This window comes from Argiope bruennichi, chromosome X2, assembly GCF_947563725.1.
Source record: "Argiope bruennichi chromosome X2, qqArgBrue1.1, whole genome shotgun sequence".
Taxonomy (NCBI): domain Eukaryota; kingdom Metazoa; phylum Arthropoda; class Arachnida; order Araneae; family Araneidae; genus Argiope; species Argiope bruennichi.
In genome coordinates this window covers 75,255,626-75,272,516 of record NC_079163.1, presented here as the reverse complement: position 1 = coordinate 75,272,516, position 16,891 = coordinate 75,255,626, and the positions used below count along the sequence as shown (strand labels likewise).

The 16,891-nt window shown below is 31.6% G+C and overlaps 1 protein-coding gene across 2 annotated transcripts in view; it reads right to left on the bottom strand.

Annotated features, from left to right (window-relative positions):
* Positions 1 to 842: 842 nt before the first annotated feature.
* The window catches only part of LOC129960665 (alpha-tocopherol transfer protein-like), a 56,207-nt gene continuing 40,158 nt past the window's right edge, over positions 843 to 16,891 (bottom strand). For both annotated transcript variants that reach the window (XM_056074220.1, XM_056074219.1), the window contains exons 3-8: positions 11,951 to 12,110; positions 10,707 to 10,768; positions 9,345 to 9,538; positions 7,354 to 7,464; positions 3,613 to 3,712; positions 843 to 1,110 (exon numbers count right to left, since the gene is read on the bottom strand). In XM_056074220.1, coding sequence (XP_055930195.1) covers positions 959 to 1,110; positions 3,613 to 3,712; positions 7,354 to 7,464; positions 9,345 to 9,538; positions 10,707 to 10,768; positions 11,951 to 12,110 — 779 coding nt within the window. In that variant the 3' untranslated portion in view covers positions 843 to 958. The remainder of the gene's footprint in view (positions 1,111 to 3,612; positions 3,713 to 7,353; positions 7,465 to 9,344; positions 9,539 to 10,706; positions 10,769 to 11,950; positions 12,111 to 16,891) is intronic.

Sequence of the window (16,891 nt, the reverse complement as noted above, 5' to 3'; positions counted from 1 at the left end):
TACTATGAATCGCTTTAATTTTCTCTAAACTTCCGCAAAATATGAACTTGATAAGTAATAAAACTGAAGTACTGAAATTTTACTCAAACCAAACATGTTTTTTTAAAAATATGACTAAAGAAAATCGAATCCTTGAACATTGAAGCCTCATATGTATTAAAGAATATTTTTTTATAAATTTCTAGAATATCTCAAAGAATTATTAAATAAATTCTCTGATTCATCTTAAAAAATAGTTTTCAGTTTTACTTTCAAAAGAACTTAAATGCCATAAGTAAAGGGATTCAAAGGATTTAAATGTGGTAATGCGGATGTATTTAAATTATATTAATCTGATTCATGAAATGCTATTCTTTGAGAAACATTCATATTTTTTAAAAAATTGGACTTGATTCGTAGAGAAAACCCAATAAGCCTTAATATAAAAAAGAATTTTAAAAATGTTGAAGAATTCTTGAACGAAAGAAATCTTCATAAAGTGGCACAGTCATTACAATAAAATGCACAAAACTACTTAAAGTTAAATTATTTAAAAAAATTACTCCAAGTATTACATTTTTAATTATTTCCAACTGATTCATTTACCTTTTTTTTCATATAGAAATTTATTTACGACAAAAAGAAACAACCTGTAAGTGAAATATATCTGCAAAATAGACAATAAGAAACTTTACCATTTAACTATGACATTTTAATTGTGAAAAATGGGAAACTGCTTGATGAGAAATAGTTTTCTAGATTTTCTTTTTGATGCGCAAATGATGCATAGGGGGAAAAATACGACAAAGCATATTATATTTATTTATTCAAATATTTTTTATTGCAAAATATGGAATCTTATTATTGTATACACCAAAATCTCAAAAAACAACCACTTAGTAACATAATAAATAGACAACGGGATATAATACTACATAATCAGATGCATCAAAAATGGATGATAAAAAAAATATGAATATCAGTATAACTCCATCCTGCTCAAACTATTTACCAAACGTGGGATGATTCTTCCCGATTGTTTTTCCTTGGGTCTCTTTGATTCATCCACCTTCATTTCATCCAGAGCTAAAATTTGATCTCGCTTGGAATCCAAGATTTCAATCCACCTCGCTGAGCAAAGAAAGATATTCATTAAAGCTGCATTATTTAGAAAACACTTACTAAAAATATTTCTTAATTGAATATATTTGTTTTATTATAAATCAAATTTTGTTTAAGAACAAAACCATACATAATACACCCCCGAGTATCCGGTTCGCGATTACCCGGCCTAGTTTTCTTTTATTGTAATTAAATGAGTAAGGCAATGCTTGAATTGGTAACATTGCCAAGGCTTTCGAAGCGGGCGTCTGCTAGGATTCCCCTACGTGCTGTGGATAAAATACAAGCTGTGACAAGAAAAGAGTGTCGTTCTGCTCGTTGTTCTTTGTTTCGTATGTGTGTAACGGATCTGAATTGTTGTCGCTATTCCTGATTATAACTGTACAGTACGCACAGTATTCGTAAATTGATCTAGAGATATGCTTAATATTTTTATAAGTGCACCACGGTGAAGATTTCAAAATGGATGATAAACGAAAAAAGTTGTAGTGACTAAGGAAGCGAAATTACGCGCTATACAGCGACTAAATTCTGGTGCAACAGCAAAAAATATAACTTCGAAGTTAGGAATTGGAAAAAGTGCAGTGAGGGGGGGGGATGGAAAAAAATCGAGCAGAAATTGAAAAGTGGTGTGTCTTGCATAAGCTAGTAGAAATGAAATAAAAGTAAGAAAATCTATTGTTGAAAGGTGAACTCAAAGAAGTTGAGGAAGCTTTATTTTTGCGGCATGAACGCTTAAGATTTTTGGTATAAAAACTTTGTCTTCTGGTATTGGTGGGCAAAGAAATCAGTTCACAGAACTCCAGCCTATGCGGATTTGTGTGTGTGTGTGTGTGTGTGTGTGTGTGTGTGTGTGTGTGTGTGTGTGTGTGTGTGTGTGTGTGTGTGTGTGTGTGTGTGTGTGTGTGTGTGTGTGTGTGTGTGTGTGTGTGTGTGTGTGTGTGTGTGTGTGTGTGTGTGTGTGTGTGTGTGTGTGTGTGTGTGTGTGTGTGTGTGTGTGTGTGTGTGTGTGTGTGTGTGTGTGTGTGTGTGTGTGTGTGTGTGTTAATCCGACCTGCCCTGCCGCTACATCAGATCGGATACTCGGGAGTGTACTGTATTTTTATTTTTGTAGAAACTATGCTTTAATCTAGTAAATGGTTGTGGTGTTTATTTTATTTCTTTATATAAATGATTTCTGCAAACTGTTGCAATAAAAAGAAAAAGGCAGGGAGCCCAGCAAGGCATTTTTTTTTTTTTTTGCCATTCAATTTATGACCCCAATGCATTCAGAATGTAAGAAGACATCATGAAAAACACGTAAACAATTCATACGATTCTGACGATTATCGTTCTGAGACGATACCGTGAAAATGGTAGAATCGAAAGCCTGTTACTGGGACAATATTGCATTCTCATACACCTAATGTGTGTGAGATGCGTCAGTATGCATACGAGGAATGGTCGAATATGCATAAATCTCAAGTTTACCGACCTCAACCCAATAGATTTCTTCATTTAAGCATAGATGAAGCAATTAGCTCACGATACAACGTGCACTGTATTCTCGCTTATTAAAACGGATAAACGTAAATGAATAAGATTTCACTTTTTTCACAGAATAAATGAATTACCATTTAACAATCTATGCCAAATATTATCACCCATCTCACACTTTCAAAAGTTCACAGGCGCATAACTTATTATAATAAAATCAAACATAAAGTATAAATTTAATATTTATAGTAATTGCCTTAATTTCGACTAAAAAAAATTTTCTTCCATCTTTTTATCAAAAATATTCTCAACTTACCGAATGCTCTCTTGACTAAAACATTTGAAAATGTCCTACACTGATAGAAAACGACAAACAAAATGAAATTGAAATTACTTACCTGATGCTTAGACGTTTAATGCAAACCCTATGGATGCCGAAAATATAACAAACTTACTTCGTTCCGAATTCTTTGTAGTGAAAAAGAAATGAAAAGTAAAACATCAAAATAATTTATATGTGCTATTTCAGACCTTTAAAAACATTAAAAAAACAACCCTAAAATTGTCCTCTAAAAATATATCTATTGTGTTATAAAATAAAAATAACTGAAGTTGCATGATCTAAAATAACATATCAGAGAAATAAAAACATCGACAAGAAATGTGTACAATACCAGTCGATGTGCATTATTATATGAACTTATTTTTCAAGTATTTCTGCTTTAAACATAATCGCTAAGTGCAGAGGTGGCTAATTCAAGAATTAATCCGTGCTGCCTGTATCCAATTCAACGAAGCTTTAAATGCATTTTGCACATGGCAGTATATTTTCGCCAACTCATGTAATATGTACATCCATGTCTTCTGCTAAATATACAGCTTGTATAATAGTTTCGCCAAACTTTACCTACTAAATTTTGACATTCGTATATTCTAAATGAGTATATGAATGCATTCGTATATTCTAAATCTGATTCTGACTAATTTCAATTCTATTGTGACAAAAATTTATTTGGATCGACCTGTGAATCTCACCTGTCATTTCTCTCACTGGAATGGTTCCACCATATTCCTTCGGCAGCATGCTAGTTGGAAAACGATCATGCAATGACGAAATGTCATGGTGAAGAATTATCTAGAAAATAAAAATATTTTCACTTCAAATTTTTTATCTGTCTTAAGCACACACAAAAAAAGTGAGTACACACAAAATAAATCGTCGAGATAAAACATGAGTAGTCTTAATTTAAGGTTAAAAGATATTGAAACTGTAATATTCTTAATGAAAATGAAGTTTACAAAATCTACGGCATTAAAGATATCAATAAAATGCTATCTAAATAAAATCTTAAAATGAGCTAATAAATAAAAATTGAAGTTTTTATAAAACATTATAGCTTTATACCATTTTTTAATTTGTGTATATCAAATAATTTGTGTATAAGTACATAAAAAGTCGAAAGTTGTTAAAAATGACATAAATATTATAAATTATTTGAAAAGGGTCAATCGAACATGTGACAAGAATAGCCCCTCATCTAGCCGATTCGTTCAACAAACATTACAAAAGGAAGATTCAAACAGGAATTCTATCAATTTTAATACATTGTTGATGGAGATACTAATTCGCATATTTTGAAAATTCATTTAAAAAATGTGCGGGAATTAACATATATTTCGTTTTTTACTATATACTATCATCAGTGTGATAAGTATCATGGTATGTAATTTAAAATTAATGTGTGCAGTTAATTCATATGACATCACATGACATAAGTGCTTATGTCATCTGGTCGTCGCCTTATGTTGCGTTATGAAGTCACTCGCTTTTTTCCCCCTTCAACAAGGACAACAGATTTCTATAATTTCTGTTGGGCAGCACATTTGATGCTTATTATAAGAGCATGACAGTTTGATTATATTAACATCCGTTTTGAGGTAATATGTGGGTTATTTTGGGAAAAAACTTTGTAAAGTCCGATTCGTGGTTTGATGGCAAGGAAGATATTTAACCCTCCATCCATTCTCTGATCTTGTACGTCACAACAACATTGGACTGTCGATGTCAAATTTAGAGCGCAATAGAACGCGGATGATTGGTGGAATCGGATTTGAACATGGAGTTTTCTCAGTGGTTTTATACTATGAGATTCTATAGGAATTTCTTTGACACGTGTCGATTTAGGTAAGGGAATTTAGGCATCTTTTGAAAGAATTTTATCCCTTCACTTGGAGCTTGTGAATGTGCTGATTTAAAGTAGTTTTACAGAGCTCATGTTGCATTAATTAAATACAACATTTGGAATTGATCAGAAAATAAGAGACCATTTTATAATGAAATTAATATGAGTTAAATTAAGTTAAAAATTAGGAAATAATCAAGATTTAAAGTAGATTAAGATATATATATTTTCTCACAATTCATTAGAAGAGAATCTTTGTAGCAAAACCTAACCTATTTTACATTTCATTAGACGCAATTTTCAAAGTGCTTTAGGCGAAAAGATCGTTAACAGCAGATGAAACGTAGGTTCTAATTTCTCTGGAACGTTTTTGTGAACAATAGACTAACGGAATATTTTGTAGAACAAAAGCATAAAACAATACAGTTTGATAAACAAGGGAAACAAAAAGTTCAATGTAATTTTATCAAAAAAATCGATAAAATTATTGAAAGAAACAATACTATAACTTAAAAATGCTTCGTTAGCGATCCTAAAAGATGCTTTTGTAATTAGATTATTTTTCAAATAAACAGCTCTTCAAATTTTAACTAACACTTAAATTTTCAAGAATCAGATGCAAGAAAGGTGATTCACCGAAATATACTGTTATGTATCATATTTGTATTAAATCTTTAAAATAATTAAAAATAAATTTTCAAGAATCAAATACCATTGATCCGGTAATAGAAGTTCGAAATGTGATCCCATCATAAGTCTGAAAGCGAAATGCTGCGATACATGATACTTTAATCTAGTAACTGTTGATCATAACAAAACCTGCAATCTCAAATATGCTCAATCATGTTTATGTAACATTTCTGACTGCATGGTTAATATTCAAGTTATTAAACAGTTGCAAAGCCAAACTAAGTACTTTTTTAAAATAATTTGTTACGTTTCTATGTCTTTCTGTGGTATATAGCCAAAATATGACAAAAACAAGCTTAAATTACAGTTTCCAACATTCGATCACGAATTTCAAAACGTTTTTCCATTTTTAATGCGGCTCCTGTGCCGAAGTGTTCCTGATTTTTGTATAGATTCGTCGTGTATATGGGCCTGTTGGACATCAGATTTGACATAGAGGCTTACACATCTTTTCTCTGGTGTGATGTGGAAGTTTAGAAAGGGAGTATCATCTGAAGTGTCGTCCTTATCAAATGATAACGAATGAAATGTACAAAGCCTCAAATTGTTTCAAAACGAAGTATTAATTCTTTCCGGTTCAAACTATTTATTAGTAAAAAAATCTTAGAAATATTTCCTTTTTTAAAATATTCAATTATTCTAGATTAACTAAAATATCCATTCGTATCCAGATTGTTCAGAACAGAATGCAATTTTCAGTATCGCATGACATTCCCCTATAACTAGATTTTATCCGACAGAGGGCCCTATTCGCTGGTAACGTCAAACTGAATTGAAACTGGAACTGAAACCATAGTTGAAATCTGAAACTTTAAAGCGATACTTTTTTCTGTTAATTCATTTAACGCGGTTCTTTTCTTTTTTAATGTTAGTAATTTATATTATAGCGTTCAATGTGCTGTAATCTTTAATATATTTTATAATTCAAAAGAGCGCGTACAGCGTTCTTATATGCAGGTTACATTTAATGGATTTATTGCAGCTAAAAATTGTAGCAAAAAGCAGAGCTCCTCGAAATGACGGAAAAAGTAGCCCTATTTTGATATTCAAAATATATTATTGATATCTCAATTAATTGAGATTACAACTAATTCTTTACACAGATCATGTTGCCATCTAGACGTGTCAAATCTACTTCTGCCTGAATTTAACTCTAAAATGCATCCAAATGTGTACCAAATGGCATTGGAGGTCCAGAGAGGATTAATATAACTAAGCTAAATTAAACTATGAGGTAAAATCAATCATCATCATCATGCTACGTTAGTCCTGTAGAGGGCTTTGGATGGAAGAATCGCCTGTTCACATTTTGCCGAAGATTGCTTTATATGCAAGCCTGTGTATGTTAATTTCAGTATCGTAGTGGAAATGCCCTACCTTGGTTCTCAAACTCGGTAATGTAGAATGGAAGTTTGAAGTACTTTTATCCTAATCATCTGACACTTTTTTTTCCCTGAAAGATATCCGTCCTGTAACAACTCTCGAACCACTCCCACGATCAACACGGCTCTACCTGTTCCAGTGGTGTAGCACAATAATGTAAGTCTTAAATGCAAGACACGCCGTGAGAATCAAAATAACAGCTATCCGTGATTAAGAATTGATTCCAAATAGTTTTCCATTATTTTCGACTATTGGCTTTTCGACGGCATTTGCGTCAATAAATTGTTTAAACTAAAAAACAAGTTTAACTATTCACGAATTCGATTGTATCGAAAAGTTCGTGCATCAAAAATTTTCACAGGCATTTTGTTCTTATTATTCAGAAAAAAAAATTGTGGATCTCAAACACTTAAAATCTTGTATATTTTTTGTAGCTTCGGAAGCCCATGGCATAAGTGATGGCAATTACGTCTTTATTCATATTTATATTATTTAAAATCAAACAAAGGAATACTCTTACCCGATCTTGAAGTTTTTGGCTCAAAAATGTTTTTAGCAACTGAAAAAGTGTTGCTAAATATTTCGGTACATTCATCCAGTGCAACTCTTTGTGTCTCAGAGGAATGGCTTTCTGAAGAATGAAACAATAGGATTTAAAATACTTATTCATAAAACATTTAAGCAAACAGTTTATTTAATGATCTACTAATTCACCACAACACAAATACACAGTTAAAGTTTATCAATATTTAATTCTAAGTAAAAGATCCTTTTTAAAAGGGCAAGATCTTAAACTTTGGTTCAATTAATTAAAAAGTACATTTAAAACTTGATTTATGCATCCAAAATTTAATTTGTTTTTATAAGATTTTACGAAAATGTTAAGGACACTCATTCGAAACCTTAATAAATCTAAGTAGATAGTAAATAAACATAAACTTCCTACTTGTTAATTTTTTCCTAAAATAAGGAAATTGCAATTAAAAATACTTAAAATAATGATGACAGCTGATTTTATGTGAACAACATTTTAGCAAAATTTTATGATTCATTTACTAGTTTTAAGACCAAGAAGCAAAATTCAAAGCGCTGGAGCAGATCTCAAGGGGATACTGTAAAAAAAAAAAATGACAGAAGTATTGTTTACTAGAATTAAAGAAAGAGCCGAGATGGCCTAGTTGGTAGGGCGTTGGGTTCGCATCCCTTGGGTTACGAGTTCGAACCCTGCCAGCCGAAGACTCATTTGGTTGCTGGGGCGCGTATAAATTTGTCGTAGCCACAAAGTCTTCCATGTCGAGACAATACCACTGTGGGGTACTGGATCTGAAGTGATCGTTCTCTGATTTAAGTCTAAATTACGATCTATGAATGGAATGTGTGAATGAAGTCCGCCCCGTAAAAAGGGCAGTGACGCATTAGTAGCTATGACTTACTCTTGGCCCCAGATGGCGTTATTGAAATAAGGGACGCTAAAACTCGGCTTAAAATCGCTCACTTCGTCAGCAGGCTTGTCTATGACAAGTCTCATAAGCAACAGAATTAAAATATACATGCAATGTCAATTTACTTTTCATTTTATGATTGAAACTTTTGTTGGAATATGACATAACTTCCCACGAAACATCACCAAAAAATGTTACCAATTTATTATTTCTGTGCAAGCTTTTAATTATTGGCCTTGGTCATTTAAGACAATTTCATGGAACTCAAATAACTGAATGAGACGACTTACAGTAACATTCTCATAACGATACTGAATGATCGTGAAATGTTTTCATATTTTTAAAGATGATTGACAATTATGATTATTCATTTCATATTAGGGTGTTAAAAAGGTTTCTTTCTCGTCGATAAAAATGATCCTTTTTTAAAGAGGCTTGTCACTGGAGACGAAACTTAGATTGTATATGAAAATGTGCACAGAAAAGGCACTTGGTGTAGGACAATAGGCCTTCAACTGTCGCAAAACCGGGGCTACACCCCAAAAAAGTTTTTTTGTCCATTTGGTGGGATTGGAAAGGCGTACTTTTATACAAGCTCCTTCCTCAAGGTGAAACAATAAATTCTACAAAATACTGTCATCAACTGGATCAACTGAAAGCTGCCATAGCAGAAAAACGACCAGAATTAATGAACCGACGAGGCGTTGTTTTCAACGCGAGACCAGATATTGCATTAGTCATAAGAGAGAAACTCGTACAGTTTGATTGGGATGTTTTACTGAAAACTCTCCAGATCTCGCTCCATCCGATTATTACATCTTTCTGTCGTTAAAAAATTATCTTCGCGATAAGCGCTTTAAATCCATCAGCGAACACCTTGAGGATTATTTGTCTAAAACACAACAATTTTGGAAAGAAGGCATAATGATTCTTCCTGAGAGATGGAAGAAGGTAATAGAGCAAAAGAATTCTTATATAACAAAATAAATAATATCTTAAACAGTAAATATTGTGTATTCATTTCATATTAGAAATAGGAAAGAAACTTATAGGACACCCTAATACTTACCTCTCCACTATGGACCATTTTCTGCAGATCTCTGAGGCCTACCAGCAGGGCGTGCTGAATTTGATAGCCTTCTTGAGTAAATATATAATTGATTCCTCTTTTCTGATTCAATTCACACTCCATTAAAACTTCGAAGGTTAATAAGAAGGACTTGAAGACATCCGATTGCTTATGCCTCGTTGTATCCAAGGCCTCTTTAGCAGAATAAAATATATTTGTTAATAAGAAGTAATTTTCATAAACTAAAAATAATCTGAAGTGTACATGAATGAAAAATTTACGTTTTGAACTATAACGAAATTGAAAGTTTATCCAAAAATTTCAAAGGATAGGATTTTAAGTTTTGGGATTGTTTGCTGTAAAATTAAAAGCTAGAGTTTTGTCTAAAAATATGTTGAGAACATATTAATTGGAAGAGTTTGTGTGCTGGCTGTCATATGAAAATTTTAATTTTGGATTTCTTAAAATGTAATCCTGTAATTTTGAAACGGTTTTATAAAAACGTGCGCGATTTTTTTTATTTATATATTTAGGATTCCTTAGTTGAAATTAATATTAAGATAGATATTTTAGACATCTGTAAAGAACCTATGTACTAAATTTGTACATACAACTCAACCTTTTTTCATGTTGATCCGGAGAAAAAAGTAAGAGGGAAAAGGTTTGCTGTCATCAAATGACAACAGTTAATTAAAATGCGAAATCTCACCGCCATTTTAAGGATTAACTAAACCATAACTAAATGTTTATAAATGTTTAATAATTCATCATTTATGCCTCAGTTTTTTTATTATTATTATAAGCAGAATATGTAAAAGAAAATAAAGAGTGAAATTTCATAAAAAGAATGGTGATTGTTCTTACGATCATCGTGCCAAACGTAAATATCACGTGCACAGTCCGTAGTACGATGCTCGAGCAACAATGATAGGACTATAAATAAATATTGATTTATGTTATATTTTAGAGATCGATAATAATTATTTTGTATATCTACCACAATTATTATATCAGCTTGTAATTACCTATCGAATATCCCTCAAACTTAAATCAGTTGTGGCTTATGCACGATATTTACTTTCCGTAAGTCGTGCGCGTACAACTTGGATCGATTTGTCGAACCGTGTAAGGGCTTGAAGTCAGAGCGACCTTGTTTAGATTTCCGCCCAAACTTTTGGAATGTAAATCGTAGGTTTAGAGGTTAGTTATGAGTTGCCATTTTATGCCTATATGAAGGATTCAAGTATGAATTAAATCTAAGAACACAGTTAATATAGAGATACTGGAGTTTTTAAAAAATTGAAGAATTTTGTGGTAATTCACTAGGTATTTAAAAATAGGATAAATGAACAAAATTCTTACTTGCAATGCAGAATAATACTATTCTTCCGTCTTTGTCTCTTTCTGGTAGAGGGAACACATATCTACAGAAATGTTATATTTTAAGCATTTATGTCTTTTGAGGAAAGATAATTACCTCAATACAAAGAAAGTTTAGTTTTGCTTTAATTTACTTGAGCATTTTAAAAATATACAAAGGATGATATTTTTAAAAGTATATAATGAATTTTGTAGAACTATTTAGACCCTTTAAAAGAGAACCGAGGTGGCCTGATGGTAAGGTCTCGGCTTCGGACCGTAGAGTTACAGGTTCGAGACCCAATTTCCCCGAAGAACCGTCGTATAAGCTGTTCTGGTGCATGCTAAATCCCATCGGGACCAAACGTCCTCCCGCTGTTGTGATGTGGAAGTTTGGAAAGAGTGGTGACATCTCAGGTGTCGTCCTCGTCACTTGACCGTGGTTCAAAATTACTAGGTCCGTCCCAAAAATACGGTTTATTTTGCTTTAAAACGGGACGTTAATATAACTAAACTAGACCCTCTATAAACAAAAATTGTTGAACAGCAACACATAAAGCAAGTTATGAATGATGACTGGAACTGTTTAAGAGTCAATTCAGTAACTGCAATGAAGAATTTTTTCAGATGTCAAACAAATGTTACACTTATTACTACTTGTTTTTAAAGCAGGAATAATAATAAATCATGTATGAAATATATATTTTTAAAAAAAACTTTCGGCAAATGAACAAACAGATGTTAGCATAATGCGAAAATATTTACTGTAAACGTCTTTCCGTAGTAAAATTTTCAAAATATATGAAACAATCTTTTTGTATCTCTAGGATTTTGAGTTTTAGGCTCTCAGCAAAATATATTGATCTAAAAAGTATGAAAATTAAGAAGATGAAGAAAAATATCCGTTCCCCTTTGATAAATTTTTAATTTTATTAAAATCAATCATTTAATTATCAGTTTTTTTTAAACATAAGAAGAATTTGAATGCTATAAATATTTAGATGTTATTAAATATTTAGCATTTAAATGAACAAACCTATTTCTCGATTGCTTCACATTCGACTATCATTCAGGATTATGAAAAAACAATAAAGTTTCACGATAGTCATTATTTCTTTAAAACTGCAGTCAAAACATATTTAATGAATCATGACTTGTTTAAAGCGAACGATGAAGATTATTAAATATAAACTCATCATGGGCAATAAGACTGTTGAAATAATTCATGTTCATTGAAAAACACTTACCCTCTAGATATAAGATCTCTGAGACTAGGTTTATGAATATCCAACTTCTGGTAAGTCATAGGAAATTTGGTTTTCACAGTTAAATATTTATCCAAAACTTGCTGAGCCAAATCAACTCGATACTTTCGCATTCGCAGAAATCTCAGCAAGAAATTATTATCTGAAAAAAAAATCTGGCATCAGAGTATAGTAGTTGACAGCGAAATATTTAAATTAGCGTCGTTTTAGTTGTGTGAAAATATTAGTTGCTATATTACATTAACCCTTTCTAGGGCCGTGGGAAGTATGCTTCCTACCAAATTTATCAATCTTTGTATGAAATTATGTAGGTTGGCATAAGTTCTGACAAATTTTTGTAGAAAGACAGAAACTTAGATGCTTCAGTTCTTTTTCTCAGACAAAATGATGTCTTTATTTGTTACTTAATTATTAATTAACCAAATTAATTAATCGAATTAAATTTATCTAATAAGCTAAATGAATCCCTTTTCTTATTCTAATTTCAAGCCTAAAATATTTTAACATAATGACTAGAAATAAATGTCCCTTTAAAGGTTTAAACATTTCTTTAAGGACGAAATAGAAATCACGTCCCAAGTTTTCCCATATAAGTTAACGTACTATGTTAAATATAAAAATTCCATTTTCTTCCAAAAAGTGGCGAGTGTTTCAAATAAAAGGTGATAAAATTCTGACAAATGTTATAATATCGATTAAAAATATTGTATGCCGAAAATCTTTTTAAAAAACCTTCACTTGGTTATTTTGACAATGTTTGTTATTTTAAGACACGCAGAAAAATAAAAGTTTTTATATGTTATGTTGTTAATCAATAACACCGCACTGTAGTTAAGATTCATTTTATAATTCAAATACCCATTAAAAAAGATTTAAGTTTATCAAATTTCTTTCAGAATTTTTATTTTCTGTTACTGTTTTATTCAGCCATCAATAATGAGATCAATCCAAACTGTGTGCACATAACAGGTACACCATCATTATAAGACTTCGAAAAGGGAAGACAGAGAAACAATAGCATTGCTTATAACCAAACTAAAATAACCAGAAATCTCGGATTAGAGAAAAAATTCCTGATTTCCTACTTTGTACTTGCAAGTAAATTACATTATGTGGATGTTGTCCATAATATTCAGTTCTATAATTGATACTTTGTGTGTCCGACACAATGCACTAAAAATAAATTTATTCCAATAAAAACATTTTATTTCGTGTCTATAAACGTTGATTTTATCTCGATACAAATATTATCCAGTCGACATCGAGCAGCTGACATTAAACGCGAGGCGTGAAAAAGTTTTCTGTTTCTTTTTTCTCTCGTCTTCGACAGAATTTTCGTTTTCGGGTGTCCCACAATGCAGTTCACAGCGCATGCTCAGATCCATAAGAAACGAAATAGAAAAGAAACAAGGCAGTAATGGCTGCTCTTAATACGCATGATCTTAGATCGTACTAATAATCAACAATCGTTTCGGAGCGATTTTAAATTTCGTAAAAAATTGGCTAAGTCTGCGGAAGAATTATCTAAAAGTTTTTTCTTGTCTTTTGATTTCTTTTCTGTCTTTATACTATGATTAATTAATTTTAATTATAATTATTTGATTAACTAATATTTTTAAAATATTAGTTAAGCGTTACATTATTTTTAAAGTATTAGTTTATCAAGAATTCTTTTTTCTATGCGTAAAAAAATGATAATTCACATACAACCGATGGGGATGAAGCAACCTCAAAAGACATACATGTCCGCCATCTCTCAACGTTGTCATCTCTGGTATTTTACATCTTGTATAAAGAATTTTTATAATTTCTTTGCACTTGAGTGTATTGAATCCTGAAATATTGTAGCTTTTGATTTTTAATTTGCTTCTCAACAAAATAAGTGGATGAGATACAATTAAATTATAATTAAAAAATACTTATTTATTTATTATCTCGGATATCAGTTACTTTAAAATCAAAATTTGGCTTAACCAAACATTTTTTTTTTCAATTCTTAGAAATTCTAAAGTTTTGTGCTTAAAAAAACAGTCTGCAAATTGTTTTAATTAATCTGAGGTTAAATTGTAAGAATACTTATGAATGAAAAGTCTATTTTTACCCTTCATGCTAAGTGTTAAATATTCTTTCCATTTGCAGTTTCGCCAAACTGATGGGCCTCGGTGGTCTGGTGGTCAAATCTTGGCTTCGGGTTTAGAGGACTCTAAGTTCGAGACCTGATTCCATAGCAAACAATCGCATGCCCTAGCTTTGCTTTAAAACGAGACATCACAATTACTCGACACTACTTGTGTGATCACTGTTTAGAATATTTATCACTTCCAATTCCATAAACCAACTAGTAAAATTTAGACGTTTTCCTATTTTATTAAATCAGTTTATCATAATAAATCCCAGATCACACTTTGGAGTGTTTCCGGTGTTATGCCCTGTAAACGGTTAAATAAAATGATGAAAAAAATAAGTCACTTTCTAAGCAAATAATTTACCTTTTAAGTAAATTTGACGTATCAGAACGTAATGCATTAATTGAATTTCTATTTCAATTTTTTTTGTGCCATTAAATACTCTAATACTGAAAATAAGTTATTTCAATATCATGAATAATATGAAGTAAATGAATTTTTGCATAAAATCTACTGCTTTTAAATGTCTAAAAAATTATGCTCCAAATGCAAAAAAAGAAAAATATGTACCCAAAGAGTTAAACATAAAAGTATTTTCAAGGCAGTAGTAGCACTTCCTCATGTCAAATAATCAAAAGAAAATCTAAACTTTACGTTAATGCGTAATTTCAGTTTGCGCACCCTCCCTTAACAGCGTTCTTGAGGTCATTTAAAAATATGTCTATCTCTAACAACTTAGAAATTAGCTATTGATACTCTGCAATCCTTATGTGAACAGCCAATAAAAAAAATGAAATTTCTTGGCAGTTATCTTTTACGAATCAAATGTAATGAACACACAGTTCTTGAAAATGGAAGCTAAAAGCTAACAATGAGCTATAATAAAATAATACATTGCAAAGATGTGACTAGTTTATTGTACTTAGAAACGAAAAGTGGAATTGCGATAAAATTTCCGTTAGTCACAAATCAATAAATTAATAAGGTGTATCACATTTTCAAATAAAAAAAATTCAGTCTGAGCAAACAATTAGTTTGCCGCCACATCTAACATCTGAGTCAACAGTTAATACAAAAGTAAACCATCGATACATATTCGTTTCATGTTCTTTTTATAGCATCTGATTCATCTGGATATCACCATTTTCAGCTGGCAAAAACCAGTTTTAACTTGATAAACAGAAACAAGAAAAATAAATAAAAGAAATGGTCTTATGTTTATTCTAACCCTACGCGAATGCAAACAATATTTCAGATTGAAGTTGAATTGTGATTAAGAATACCTGAGAAAATTATCTTTCTTTCAAAACAATTTGGAGCCTATTAAAACTGGTTATCACCTTTTTTTTTCAATACACTGATGATAATACATTAATTTAGTTACTATTCATAGCTCTTTAAATTAGATTAGGTACAATAAAAAAATTTTCGCGATAAGAAACAAATAAGGCTGGTGGTTAAAAGAATTCGAGAATTACGGTTCCAGTTAATGAATTCTCAAGAACAAAAAACGAACTAGTTTAATTAACACCGAAATAATAATTAAGCACTGGGATGAAGCAAAAAAAGTATTTTTCGAGTTTCGATTTCTAATAGAACTTGTAAGTTGCATATTTGCATGTTAACAATAAAATATTGAAAACAATTATCCCTTCAAAATTCAATTTGCTCAAAAAACCTAAATTTGGGGAGGGGGGGGGGATCACAAAAAAAATTTATTTACATTAAAGTTTTAAAAAAATGGGAGTTTTTGTTATTTTAAGAACAGAAATATCGTGGTTTCTTAATTCATTTATCCATCCATCTTTTTTTTTCATAAAATTTCATTTTTCTGGACAATCCATTAACGTAAGCAATTTATTTTTTCTCTTTTGATATGAGTGCAACAGCTTACAACTTTTCACCAATTTCAAACTTTTTCATGAAATGACTCAAAACTCATTACGAGGAAACAGATGCACTTCCACCCACACCCTGTTTAACCATCAAACCAATTAGGATGTATGGTAGATTGTTATGAGCGAGGATAGAACCTGGGACCTTGTGGTTCGCAGCCGAGTAACAAGACCACAATACAAAAGCAATTGCTTGTGTAGCGTAACTGTTAACTGGCTTATAAGCTTTCACTACAGATGTGTTAAATTAAGTTAATTTAGTTAAGAACGTTATCTTCAAATCAAATATTTTATCAAATTTTGGCATTATGGATGGTTAGAGCAAGGATATTGAACCATCCTTGATGTAGGATGAACATAGCCCTCTCTATTTCTTTGCCGATACACTTATTTTTTTCAGATTTTTGTGGCTAGTCCGAAGCGTATTTCAATAGCCAGCATATAAGGGGTTTATCTTGCCAAATAGACAAAATAATTTCTTTTGCCATGCTTTCTTTAATTGGAGAGGGTGGCAGCGTACATTTTGTTCAATCAGTAAGCTTCATGCGGTATGTGTAATCAAAATTTTTTAAGGGAGTCTTCAAAAATCTTTCAGATTTTGAATTCCTTTCCTTTAGTATCTTCCTGCAACTTAGGACCGCGGTGGCCTGGTGATAAGGTCATGGCTTCAGAAGCGGTGGGTTTGAAGTTCGAGACCCGGTTCCATCATGTCAGCTGCTCTGGTACACGTTAAATGAGTCAGAGCCAAACGTCCTCCCACTGGTGTGGTGTGGTGTGGAGGTTTGGAGAAGGGTTGCCAGCTCAGGTGTAGTACTCGTCATCTGACCGTAGTTCAAAATTACGAGGTCCATCCCAAAATAGCCCAATAGTGTTGTTTTAAAACGGGACGTTAATATAAGTAA